Raw genomic sequence first — 12136 nt, 5'->3', positions numbered from 1 at the left:
AAAGTGAGGAGGATATAACATCATAATACTTGGAGAAACTCTGTTCTAGAAAGCTTCAGTTTGACACATTTGGTTTAGGGAGCTAAACACATCTGGTATATGTAATTTTGACCTCCTTATGTTAATAAAAAAGAGTATTCAAACCAAACTCTTCTTCCTATAATCACAATGTTTCAGTGTTTCTAATTCAACACAATGATTTCTCACACTAACATGAAAAGACAAGACAAAAACTTTTCCATAGCGATTGACTGCACTGTCATGACAGAGCTGGAAGACCATAGAAATGTGTATGGGGGGTTATGGTTGGGCTTTAATTCCATGTAAAATCCAAGGAGTCAAGGAGATATCATAAGCACATGAAAACATCATTAAGCACACAAAGGCTTTTCCAGATAAAGCACTGTGAAAGCACCTTTTCCTTTTTCATTGGGAAAAGGCAATTTGTGAGCTTTGGGCTATTCCCTAAGTTTCTTTCTCTCACTGATGTAGAAACTGTTGCCTCAGATGGGCCAGTAAGGGGACTGGCAATCAGGGGTCCCCCCAACCTGGCTTAGCTCTTCAGTCGCTGCTTTCATGAGGACAGGGAGGCAAGAGGAACCCACAAGTGAGCCACTACTGTGTACCTCTGAGCTGGGATCCACAGTGTTATGTGACTTGGTCACACTGCTCTCAGAGCAACAGGGATGTCATGACTTTGGAAAGCTTGGAAACAGTGAACATACATCAGTATGCCTGCTAGGGAGAGAATAACATGAAAAACTGGTACATCTGTTTATTAAATGTGTCAGTCTACCAGACTCAATTTTGGGTTGTTCTGGTAGTTGACAGTGATACTGTATCCTCAGGAACTGCTGTTAAGACTATTTTAAAATGCTTTTGTTTGGGCTTGAAAAGATATGCAACAATAATAAAATCTTCCTTATAGCAGTTATATATCTATAAATACTACATTTTGAAATAATTGTTATCTTATCATCTTTCTCCTTCATATTCTATAAACTCCATGGAGGCAGGTACATTTATCCTGCTCATCACTTTTCAGTGTCATCTACAATGTCTGGCACATAGTAGGTATCCAAATAATGGCTGAACAAACAAATGCATTAATGAACAAACAATTGAATTATATACCTTTCAGGTACTTTTGGAATTTCAAACTATTATATGTGATAAATTACTTAATGAGTCATTATCTTTTTATATATATCTGCCAGTTTCCTTGAAGATGTTACTGATCACTTGATCATCAGATGATACTGTTTCATAAAAAGAAACAGTATTATTACAAAACAATGTTTATCCAAGAGCACTTTGTTTTGAGATGGAGTCTCACTCTGTCACCCAGGGTGGAGTGAAGTGGCAGGATCTTGGCTCACTGCAACCTCCACCTCCCAGGTTCAAGTGATTCTCCTGCTTCAACCTCCCGAGTAGCTGGGATTACAGGTGTTCACCACCACACCCAGCTAATTTTTTGTATTTTTAGTAGAGACGAAGTTTTGCCATGTTGGCAAGGCAGGTCTCGAACTCCTGATCTCAGGTGATCCACCTGCCTCGGCCTCCCAAAGTGTTGGGATTACAGGCGTGAGCCACCACACCCAACCCCAAGAGCACTTTCTACCCTCCTTGGAAGGCTGTCTTTTTAGGTAGGATAGTATAGTGAAGAGGGTTTGCCAAAATGCTACTTACTATGGGAATGAAACAGATTCAGTCGTCTTGCTGTTTGAAATACCTGATAATTTTAACAGTTGGAAATGCTAAGATTAGGCATTAGTAGATTAAAAATGATTTAAAAAATATTAGTACCCAATTTTACCTCTATACTTCTTATAGAGTTTTCTAGTTTTTCTAGAACTCCAGACCTCCATATTGGAAAATAGTGCAGTTCAGCCCATAGACCCCTAGCTCAGAGTTTTTCTTTTTTTTTTTCTTTTTCATAGAAATGGGATCTCTCACTAAGTTGCCCAGGCTAGTCTCAAACTCCTGAGCTCAAGCAGTCCTCCTGCCTCAGCTCCCAAAAGTGCTGGGATTCCAGGCATGAGCCACTGTGCCCAACCTACCTAGCTCAGAGTTGTGATTAATGCTGCCCCCAACCCTTGAGTAGGGCAGTAGATCAGAGATGCTTCTCTGGAAACAACAGGTATAACGTTGTCTAAAGAACAAAGAGGGTGGCAAAGATTTGTCAGGAAGGAGACACTGAGTGGCAAAGCAGACTGCAGCCTACTTGAAGGACTGTCCCAGTGGTCAGATGGAGGACGAGGACAGGAAACCAATGACCAGAACTGAGCTTAGTACTGTGGTGGTGGGGAGTGAGGCAGGATTGGGCAGGGATCTGCAGCTCTCAAGAGTGAAAGAAAGATGAGGAACCAGTTCTCTGTGTCTGCATCCTAAACCTAGCTGTGTGATTGGCAAAACAATGTGTGAAATCTGCCGAGAAATGCAGTATATTCTGATTAGCTCAGTTTGAAACGCTTGGCATCTATCAGCAAAAGGGGCATATTTATTGGCGGAGTCACTACCCGTAAAAGTTGGGTAGGAAAATGAACCAGTACTTACTATTCACTTCTTTTCTTTCCTACAGTTGACTTAAACTTTTCCTCTCAAGAACACATGGCTTAGGACAATGGTTTTCCCTTCTATAAGCACGGGTTGATGGAAATGGGGAGACTGTCTAGAAACAGGCTGGGTGTCAGAGCGAAACCAATCTGGGATTAAATATTGGCCAATGCTCAGCCTCCAGTGGATAAAAGAATTGGTTACAGATGCTCCTCAACTTACAATGGGGTTATATGCCAATAAACCCATCGTAAGTTGAAAATATTATAAGTAGAAAATGCATTTAAAACACCTCGCTTACCAAATATCCCAGCTTCCCCACATCTACCTTAAATGTGCTCAGAACACCTATGCTGGGCTACAGTTGGGCAAAATCATCCAACACAAAGCATGTTTTCTAATAAAGTGTTGAATATTTCATATAATTTATTAAGTACTGTGCTAAAAGTGAAAAACAGAGTGGTTGTATGGGTACTTGAAATGCATTTTCTACTGAATGGATATTGCTGTGGCACCAAAATAAAGTAAAAAATTTGTTGTTGGTTATTGTAAGTAGAGGACTAACTGTATTTCAATCCTACCCAAGATTTACAGGCTGCCCAAGTATCATAAAGGCTTTCTTTCTTTCTGTTTTTCTTTTTTTTTTTTTTTGAGATGGAGTTTTGCTCTTGTCACCCAAGCTGGAGTGCAATGGTGCAATCTCTGCAACCTCTGCCTCCTGTATTCAAGCGACTCTCCTGCCTCAGCCTCCTGAGTAGCTGGGATCACAGGTGCCTGCCACCACACCCAGCCAATTCTTGTATTTTTAGTAGAGATGGGGTTTCGCCATTTTGGCCAGGCTGGTCTTGAACTTCTGACTTCAAGTGATCCACCCACCACAAAGGCTTTCTTAAGCATATTAGCTTGTAGTGTATATCTATAGCTTTCACTATGTGTCTTTTTTTCTTTAGTATTCAATGGTATGTATCATTATTTCAAACTATATAGAGAGACAATTATATATATTTTATAATTATATATATTTTATATAATTATATATATAAAATTATACATATAATTTTATAAACTTAATAAAGTAAATTCCCATTATTTTGCACATGGGATTTCTCTCCAGACTCCTTGTATTGTTTCCTCTTATAATAAAAACAAGTTTTGTATCCTGAATTGTATGCAAGGTTATATTCAAGGCTGTCTAGAACAAAATATGAAGGCATCGTCTTTGCCTAATACTCTAACTGATACAAGTAAAAATCACAAAGTTTCTGTTCCCTTAGAATTCTCAAAGATGCTATTTTGGTAACAATTGGAATGATGCCAATCTTCCTAACCAAATTTCCCAACGATAGAAATGCAATACCTTTTTAAAATTGTCCTCTGCAGGAAATAAGTGTTCTCTTGTTTTCAGTGCATGAATTATGAGTTAGTGCTCTTAGCTCTGAGTATGCTATTGCTTTCTCTTCTGCTGTGTGTTTCTGCTACTTTTGTAGCTTAGATACTTACCAGTGACTTTCTTCTCTGTCTAATGGCTTTCTGCAGAGATCTTTCAAATGGGCAAAACCAGAATATGTACCAAAATGTCTTAGCTGCTTTTACAGGTAGAGCTGAGTTGGAGGTTCTAATGAAGAATGGACCTATGACTGAGAAGGACTCTTCTACCTGGGAAAGTCATTCTCTTTCCTTGGGTCTGCAGCTTCAGAAAAGAGGCACATGGCATAGTAAGGGAGGCAGGGGATACTAAGCCAGCCAGTTATCCAGATGATGGCCAGATCACCTCTAATAATTAATGTACTGACAGATGTCACCACCAGTCTGCTCTCATAGCCATTTATCTTAATGGCTACATCTGCCAAATTGTTCCTGGGTATATCACTGGTAAATGCATCAGCCTCTCACCATCTTCAGCAAAGCAGCTTCCTGCTGTTGTTTAGATAGAGTATAGTGATTTGTTTGACTGAAAGTTAAAGTGTTTCAAAAAGATGGAAAGTAAGTAATTTGGATCTATCCACTTTTATACACATTATCTCATTTAATCCCCCACAAGGGCTCCTTCAGGAGTGAGGAGTATTTTATTACCATTTCATAAAGGAGTAAACAGGTTCGAGGAGGCAAAGCAATATTCTTGAGGTCACACACCCAGTAAGCATCAGATTATCTATTCTACCACACTAAACTGCCATTGTCAAAATGTATGTAGAGCCAACGAAACAAGTTTAAAATTTTTAGAAGAAATGCTCCTCTAGGAAGCAAGATGAGAATTCAGTCTAGTTTTACAGGTGGCAAGAGAAGGATATTCCAAAACGTTATTTTGGAACCAAGGGCAATATATAACAATTGCTCACTGTCAGAAAATCTTCCTTTTGCACAAAAAAGTCTTTTCCTTTTAAAGAAACAAAAATGGTATTTTGGCAATAAAATTTCATGGAGATACTGACAAGTGGCCATTCTGATTCCTGTATATCTTTTTCAAAAAGCAATGTGGTGCTTAAATTAATATATAATGCATCCACCAAAGAACTGTTAGAACTAATCAATAAATTCAGTAAAGTTGCAGGATAAAAAAATCAACATATAAACATCAATAGCATTTCTATACACTAATAACAAACCATTCAAAAAAGAAATTAAGGAAACAATCCCATTTATAATAGCTACCAAAACCCCCCAATATTTAGGAGTAAATTTAATCAAGAAAGTGAAAGACACTGAAAACTATAAAACATCGATGAAAAAATTGTAGAAAACACAAAGTAATGGAAATATATCCTGTGTTCATGAATTGAAAGAATTAATATTGTTAAATGTCCATACTACCCAACACTATCTACAGATTTAATGCAATCTCCATGAAAATTCTAATAACATTTTTCACAGAAATAGAAAAAAAAAACCCTAAAATTAAAATGGAACCACAAAATACCCCAAATAGCCAAAGTAATCTAGAACAAAAAGGAAAAAAGCTAAAGGCATCACACAACCTGATTTCAAAATCTACTGAAAAGCTATAGCAATCAAAACACCATGGTACCAGTCTAAAAACAAACACATAGACCAATTAAACAGAAGACAGCCCAGACATTACTCCACAAATTTAAGGTCAATTAATTTTCTGACAAAGTTGCTGAGAAAAGGACAGTAGTGTTTGGAAAAACTTCCATATGTGGAAGAATGAAATCAGACCCGTATCTCACACTATACACAAAAATCAACTTAAAATGGATTAAAGACTTAAATGTAAGACCTGAAACTATAAAACTACTAGAAGAAAACATACTGACCATCTTCAATTAGTCTGGGCAATTTTTGGAATATGACCCCAAAGTACAGGCAACAAAAGCAAAAATAGAAAAAGCTTCTGCAAGGCGAAGGAAACAATCAACAGAGTGAAGAGACAACCTACAGAATGGAAAAAAAAACATGCAAATCACACATCTGATAAGGGGTTAATATCCAAAATATACAAGAAACTCAAACAACTCAATAGCAAGAAAACAATCTGACTGAAAAATGAACAAAGAATCTGAATAGATTTTTCTCAAAAGAAGACATACAAATGGCCAACAAGCATATTTTAAAATACTCAACGTCATTAATCATCAGGAAAAGGCATTCAATACTATGATATCACCTTACACCTAACAGAATTGCCATTATCAAAAAGACAAAAGATGGGTGTTGGCATGGATGTAGAGAAAAGGAACCCTTGGATACTATAGGTGGGAATGTAAATTGATTCAGCCATTGTAGAAAGCAGTATAAATATTTCTTAAAAAAATTTGAAAAATAGAACTACTATATGATCCAGCAATCTCACTCCTGGGTATATATTCAAAGGAAATGAAATCAGTATGTTGAAGAGATATCTACACTCTCATGTTCACTGCAGCACTAGTCACAAGAGCCAAGATGTGAAATCATCCTAGATGTTCATCAACAGACAGATAAACAAAACATAGTATATATGCACAATGGAATACTATTCAGCCTTAAAAAAAGAAGAAAATCTTGTCATTTTGACAATGTGGGTGAACCTGGAGAACATTATGTTAAATGAAATAAGCTAGGCCCAGAAAGACAAATACTGTGTGATATTAATAATATTTCTATGTCCAATCTAAAACAATTGACCCAATAGAAACACAGAGTAGAATGTTGGCTGCCAGGAGGTTGGGGTAGAAGTGAATTGTGGGGGAAATGTTGGTCAAAAGATACGAAATTTCAGTTAGGAGGAATAAGTTCAAGAGATCTATCTACAACATGGTGGCTGCAGTTAATAACAATGTATTGTATTTGTGAAAATTGACAAGAGATAGATTTTAAGTGTTCTCAGCACATTACTGGGTATATACCCAAAGGATTATAAATCATGCTGCTATAAAGACACATGCACACATATGTTTATTGTGGCACTATTCACAATAGCAGACTTGGAACCAACGCAAATGTCCATCAATGACAGACCGGATCAAGAAAATGTGGTACATATACACCGTGGAATACTATGCAGCCATAAAAAAGGATGAGTTTCTGTCCTTTGTAGGGACATGGATGCAGCTGGAAACCATCATTCTCAGCAAATTATCACAAGAACAGAAAATCAAACACTGCATGTTCTCACTCATAGGTGGGAATTGAACAATGAGATCACTTGGACACAGGAAGGGGAACATCACACACTGGGGCCTGTCATGGGGTTGGGGCAGCAGGGAGGGATAGCATTAGGAGATATACCTAATGTAAATGATGAGTTAATGGGTGCAGCACACCAACATGGCACATGTATATATATGTAACAAACCTGCACATTGTGCACATGTACCCTAGAACTTAAAGTATAATAAAAAAATTGATAAATATGTGAAGTAATACATGTATTAATTAGCTCAGTTCAGCTGTTCCACAAAGTATACATATTTGAAAACATGTTGTATATGATGAATATATAGTATTTGTCAATTAAAAATTAATTAATAAAAAATAAAAGAGAACTTGTTTCAACTAGAATGTTTTAAGAGACATGTCCACATCTCAAAAATAAAATCCTTCCATGCCTTTAAAAAAAAAATCTTCAAATAGCCATTGGACAGCTCTCTGTGAAGAACCAGATACTCATGGCCTCTGTGTAAGCACCACACTGATGGCTTTCTGCTCTATGTTTGGTTTATTCCACTTTCTGAATCACCTGACTTCATACCACCAGATCGCCAGGGTAATGATCTCATCTCAAGGATGACGCTATTTTGCTTATTGTGAAGATGGATTTCAGTGTTTCTAATGACGCTTATCAAGGTGAGATTGGTTTGAGACTTGAGTAAATGGCCATTTAAATCTATAAAGAGGATTTGATTAATCAACTATATATGTGTGTTATATACATAATGCAAAAGAGACTATACTTTGAATGCTACTGAAAGCTTAATTCATGATATATGTATATATAATTGTAATACTTAAATCATGAAAAATAATAATCAATAGTAATATCTTATTTTCAGCTATTTCTCTGACGAAAATTAGGGAAGAGAAAATTGTTTCATTATGAAGTACTAGAAAAAAAGATCATTTTCTTCTTTTTTTCTCTATATACTTCAATTATCTGGCTCATTTTAAAGTTTAAGTAAATTAATTTAAGAATGACATAATCTATCTTAGAATAACTTTACATTTATTTGATTCCCAGTGTTTTCTAATGAAACACTGAAGAAAAAGATATATACTCTTAGAAGCAACACAAACTATTGAAAGCGTTCTGGACCAGAAGTAAAGAGATGTGATTTTCAGTGCTGGCTTCCCATCAGTGTGAACTCAGGCAAGTCACTCAAATTTCCTGAAGCTAAGTTTCCTTGTGGGTATAACAGAGATGTCAGCATCTGCTCTATTTAAACAATTGTTGTGTGGCAAAAATTCTTTATTCATCCAGCACTTGTTAGTGCTTATTGGGTTCTTCTCATGGAGATATGAAGACAAATACAATTCAGTTTCTTCCCTCAAGGAACACAGAGGTGGGGAGATACAGACAGAAATTTGGGGTAGAGTCAAAGAATACTCCTAGAAGGAGGAGATCTTGAAGAAGAAGTAAGAGGTAGTGAAGAGAATGGAAGAAGACACGATAAGAGCATTCCAGGTAGAGGGCACAGCATCCTGCAAAGGTAATGGGTTATAAGAGTGTAAGGTGCTGGGGGACCTGCCCATCATTCAGGGCTGAAACAGAAGGGGAAAAGTCCAAGGTGAGGTTGGAAAGGTAGGCACAATCCAGCTAAACGAGAGTAACAGATGCTGTGCTATGGATTTGTCTTCTAACCTAGAGGCAATGAGTGAAGGTGAAGGGTTATGAAGAATTAGGGAAGGGGTTTTAGGAAATGCACTCTGAAGGTAACATAGGCAATGAAATCAGAGGCTGGGAAATTAGCTCAGGGCCCATGGTACTAGCTCAGATGACAAAAAGTAAAGGCCTGTGCTAACACAGTGGCAGCAAGGATGGAGGAGAAAAAACAATGCTGAGAGACAGTTTGGCTGAAGCCTGACCGACGGCACATAGAAGGGAAAATCAGGGTGAATCAAAGGTTTCTCACTTGCCTGGGTAGACAGTGTCTTAATTTGTAAGATTAAAAAAATAAAGATGTTAAAGCAGGTATCTGGGGCTCAAGTTAAATTTAGGCATGTTGGGCTTGTTGTGCCTATGGGTTATCCAAGTGGTGAGGTGCAGAAGGCAACTGGATGGATGTAACACATTCGACAATGCTGTGAGCTGTTCCAATGTAAGTAATATTGCTTGAATCCAGTTACATAATTTCAGTATGTGTATTAACTCTCACAAGGCCACTAGGGAAATTACTATAGTATACATGGTCTATTTAATGGTACTCCAAGGGCTTCAAAGAATAAAGACATCTTTCACTTCTTTACTGGATTTTCTTGCTTAACGGAAATCATTTAACTACCTACAGCATCATTTCTATTGCGAGCTACCTCTGATGGCTTGTAGCTTCTTGCTCACGTTCATGTGGCTGGCGTCTGGAGTGGATTAAAGAGAACTACCATGCAGATGGAGACGGAGGACAGTATTCTGGAACCTTTCTCCCTCCAACCTTACTGCCTATTGTATTTTTCTATATGCATTCTTACTTCCAGCTGCCATGGGGTCATCAAGCTTTAGCTTAAATCAAATGTCCTCTGGCTCCAGGTCCCATGATGAAAAATTTATGGAGTCCTGGACACATTACAAGTTTTACAGCTTTACAGCTGAAATCCTTCAGGTCCTCCTGACCTACTGAAGGAAAAAAATATGTTTTATTTTATTGTGATTCCCAAATGTTCTTCTAGTGTGTACATTTTTCCAGCAGAATGTGCATGTAGCTTCCAGCAATGTGTTTTATATTACCTTGAAGAGTAGGGAAGCTCTGATAGAAGGAAACAACTTAGTTTTCTTGCCAGTGCAAAAGAAAACAGAACTTGCCATTGGAAGCATGATGAGTTGACCAAGTCTGTGGATAATCGGTTTGTTTTTCTCTTTTACTGAGGATAGCCTATATAAGTCAATGACTGTATCCAAACTATTTTAAAAACAATCTATAGCCACCAACTTATGATACATTGGCTTCTTAGGTGGGGTTATCTTATTAATTATAAAGATTGTATTAATTATATAATAAAGATTTCCTATGATTTTAAAATACCATATGTTCTCATAAAGTCCAGGATGAAGCTAGCTCAACACCCTCAGATTAAACATTTCCTGGGTGACAAACACGCTTTCCAAACATATGTCAGAACCTAAAGTCTCTCTCTGCTTAGGAAATTATAAGTAACATCAGTTTGGATGTGGCTTGAAAAGGAGGTATCTAAATTGGGCTCACCTTGACAATGAAATCTGCTGTGAGTGGTCCAGCCATTCTCAGTATCTCTTTGTCTGGAAATTTCTGGAAGTCCACACTAGAATTGTCCACAAGAAAAGTTCCTGTGGAGCTGAGACTGTTTTCACCTTTAGCCCCCTGGAGGGTTTTGGTTTCCAGATCTACATAATCAAACACATGAAGATGAGAGAAAGATGTTCCTAGGGCAACCACAGGCAAGCACATTTCATGCAACAATGTTTAGAGCTAGGTAAGGGAGACACATCATTCTTTATATGACTGACAAATTGAAACTGTGATATCAACAAAATATATAGGCACTGATGAGTCACATAGGAATTTATGCTGCAATTGAAATTATTTTAAAAGTCATTAGCCAGGCATTCAAGGGTTCCTGTCAAAAAAAATCTTTGACTCTCCAGATGACATTATTTGGGCACCCTACTTTACTGCAACCCTATTCTTTTGAGTAAACCAATTCTCATACGTCTCTTTTTGACTTCAATCTTGATGGCCCTCAGCCCAGGATACCCTCCAGTTTTCTTTTTGCTCTACAAGATCCAGGGTGTATCTCTGAGTTGCCTCAGTACCTGTATGACTTTATATTAGTGCATTAACCTGTGTTTATTTATACTTTCTGGTTACTTACTGCACTGATGCTATTGCTCAAAATGAAGAAACAATAGTCACATAAGAACAGGAGCTACGATTTTCAGTATTCTCTCTTTTTAAAATTCATTTTGATACTTAGCTTAGTTTTATGCAAATATAAGATATTTCATAAGTGCTTAAGATAGAAAAAAAGCCCCTTTATTTCTGGAGCATTCAAATCCAGATTTGGCCAATGACAAAGCCTATGAAGCATGTTTTGTTGTAGAAAATCAGAGCACGCTGGGGATGATGGTAATTATGATGTGTGATTCAGAGAAGACTAAGTTCTCATGTCACTGAGGGGTGATTTAGAACAACTGTCTGTTGTGTTGCATGAAGAAAGATGGATGGACTAAGGCTAATGGTTTCCAAAACTTGACAAGAACGTTTGGTTTTGGCAAAGATTCTTCAGCAGAAAAATGGGAGTGTTTGGGTGGGGCTCTGGGTTAAAACAATTTTAAGGTCTCTGGGGGCACTCAAGTACCTAGATACTTGTATTACATTATTGTAGAGGTGGTCTACTTGTAGTTCTCTACTGCAAGGAATATCAACAGCTGGAAAATCTTGGTCTTCAGTTAAATGCCCAGGGACTCTCAGATGAAGTCTGTGGAGCCCTTCTTCTAGAGTAGACAAGACTTCACTCCCTTTCCTCAGAACAGAGGGGATCCCACTGAAGAATATAGGCACATCAAGGGAATATTGGAGGGAGGAAATCACAGTTGTTGTCATAGGGGAAAGCAACTGCACTAAATCTCCTTCCTCTAGCCTTCGTTTCTCAAACTGCCTCACAGGCACTTGTAGAAATATTTCTAGGACATCAATTAACTTAGTTTTAGAAAAATCTTGCAGTTGTAGGCCAGATCTGAGCTTCTGATTCCATTTTATCAAGAGGCTTACAGCTGTCCTTCTCAAGGTACATCTAATTAAAGATGAGCCAAGGGGGCAGACTAGATTGCCTCATCTTATTCTGGTTTGGTCCAAAATATTTAAGGTTGATTTCGCACTATACCAGCTTCTGGGAATGAAGGGCAAAAGAGCTACAAGAGAAGCAGGGTATCCTTTACTCCCACATTCATTTT

At 37.6% G+C, this 12136-nt stretch overlaps 1 protein-coding gene across 1 annotated transcript in view; it reads right to left on the bottom strand.

Moving 5' to 3' along the window:
• The window catches only part of ADAMTSL1 (ADAMTS-like 1), a 433939-nt gene that overhangs the window by 242031 nt on the left and 179772 nt on the right, over positions 1-12136 (bottom strand). Inside the window, exon 7 of the mRNA XM_011992650.1 lies at positions 10410-10567. Coding sequence (XP_011848040.1) covers positions 10410-10567 — 158 coding nt within the window. The remainder of the gene's footprint in view (positions 1-10409; positions 10568-12136) is intronic.

This window comes from Mandrillus leucophaeus, unplaced genomic scaffold (assembly GCF_000951045.1).
Source record: "Mandrillus leucophaeus isolate KB7577 unplaced genomic scaffold, Mleu.le_1.0 Scaffold415, whole genome shotgun sequence".
NCBI lineage: Eukaryota > Metazoa > Chordata > Mammalia > Primates > Cercopithecidae > Mandrillus > Mandrillus leucophaeus.
Note: the sequence above shows the minus strand (reverse complement) of the source record. Positions and strands in the feature narration are given on the sequence as shown.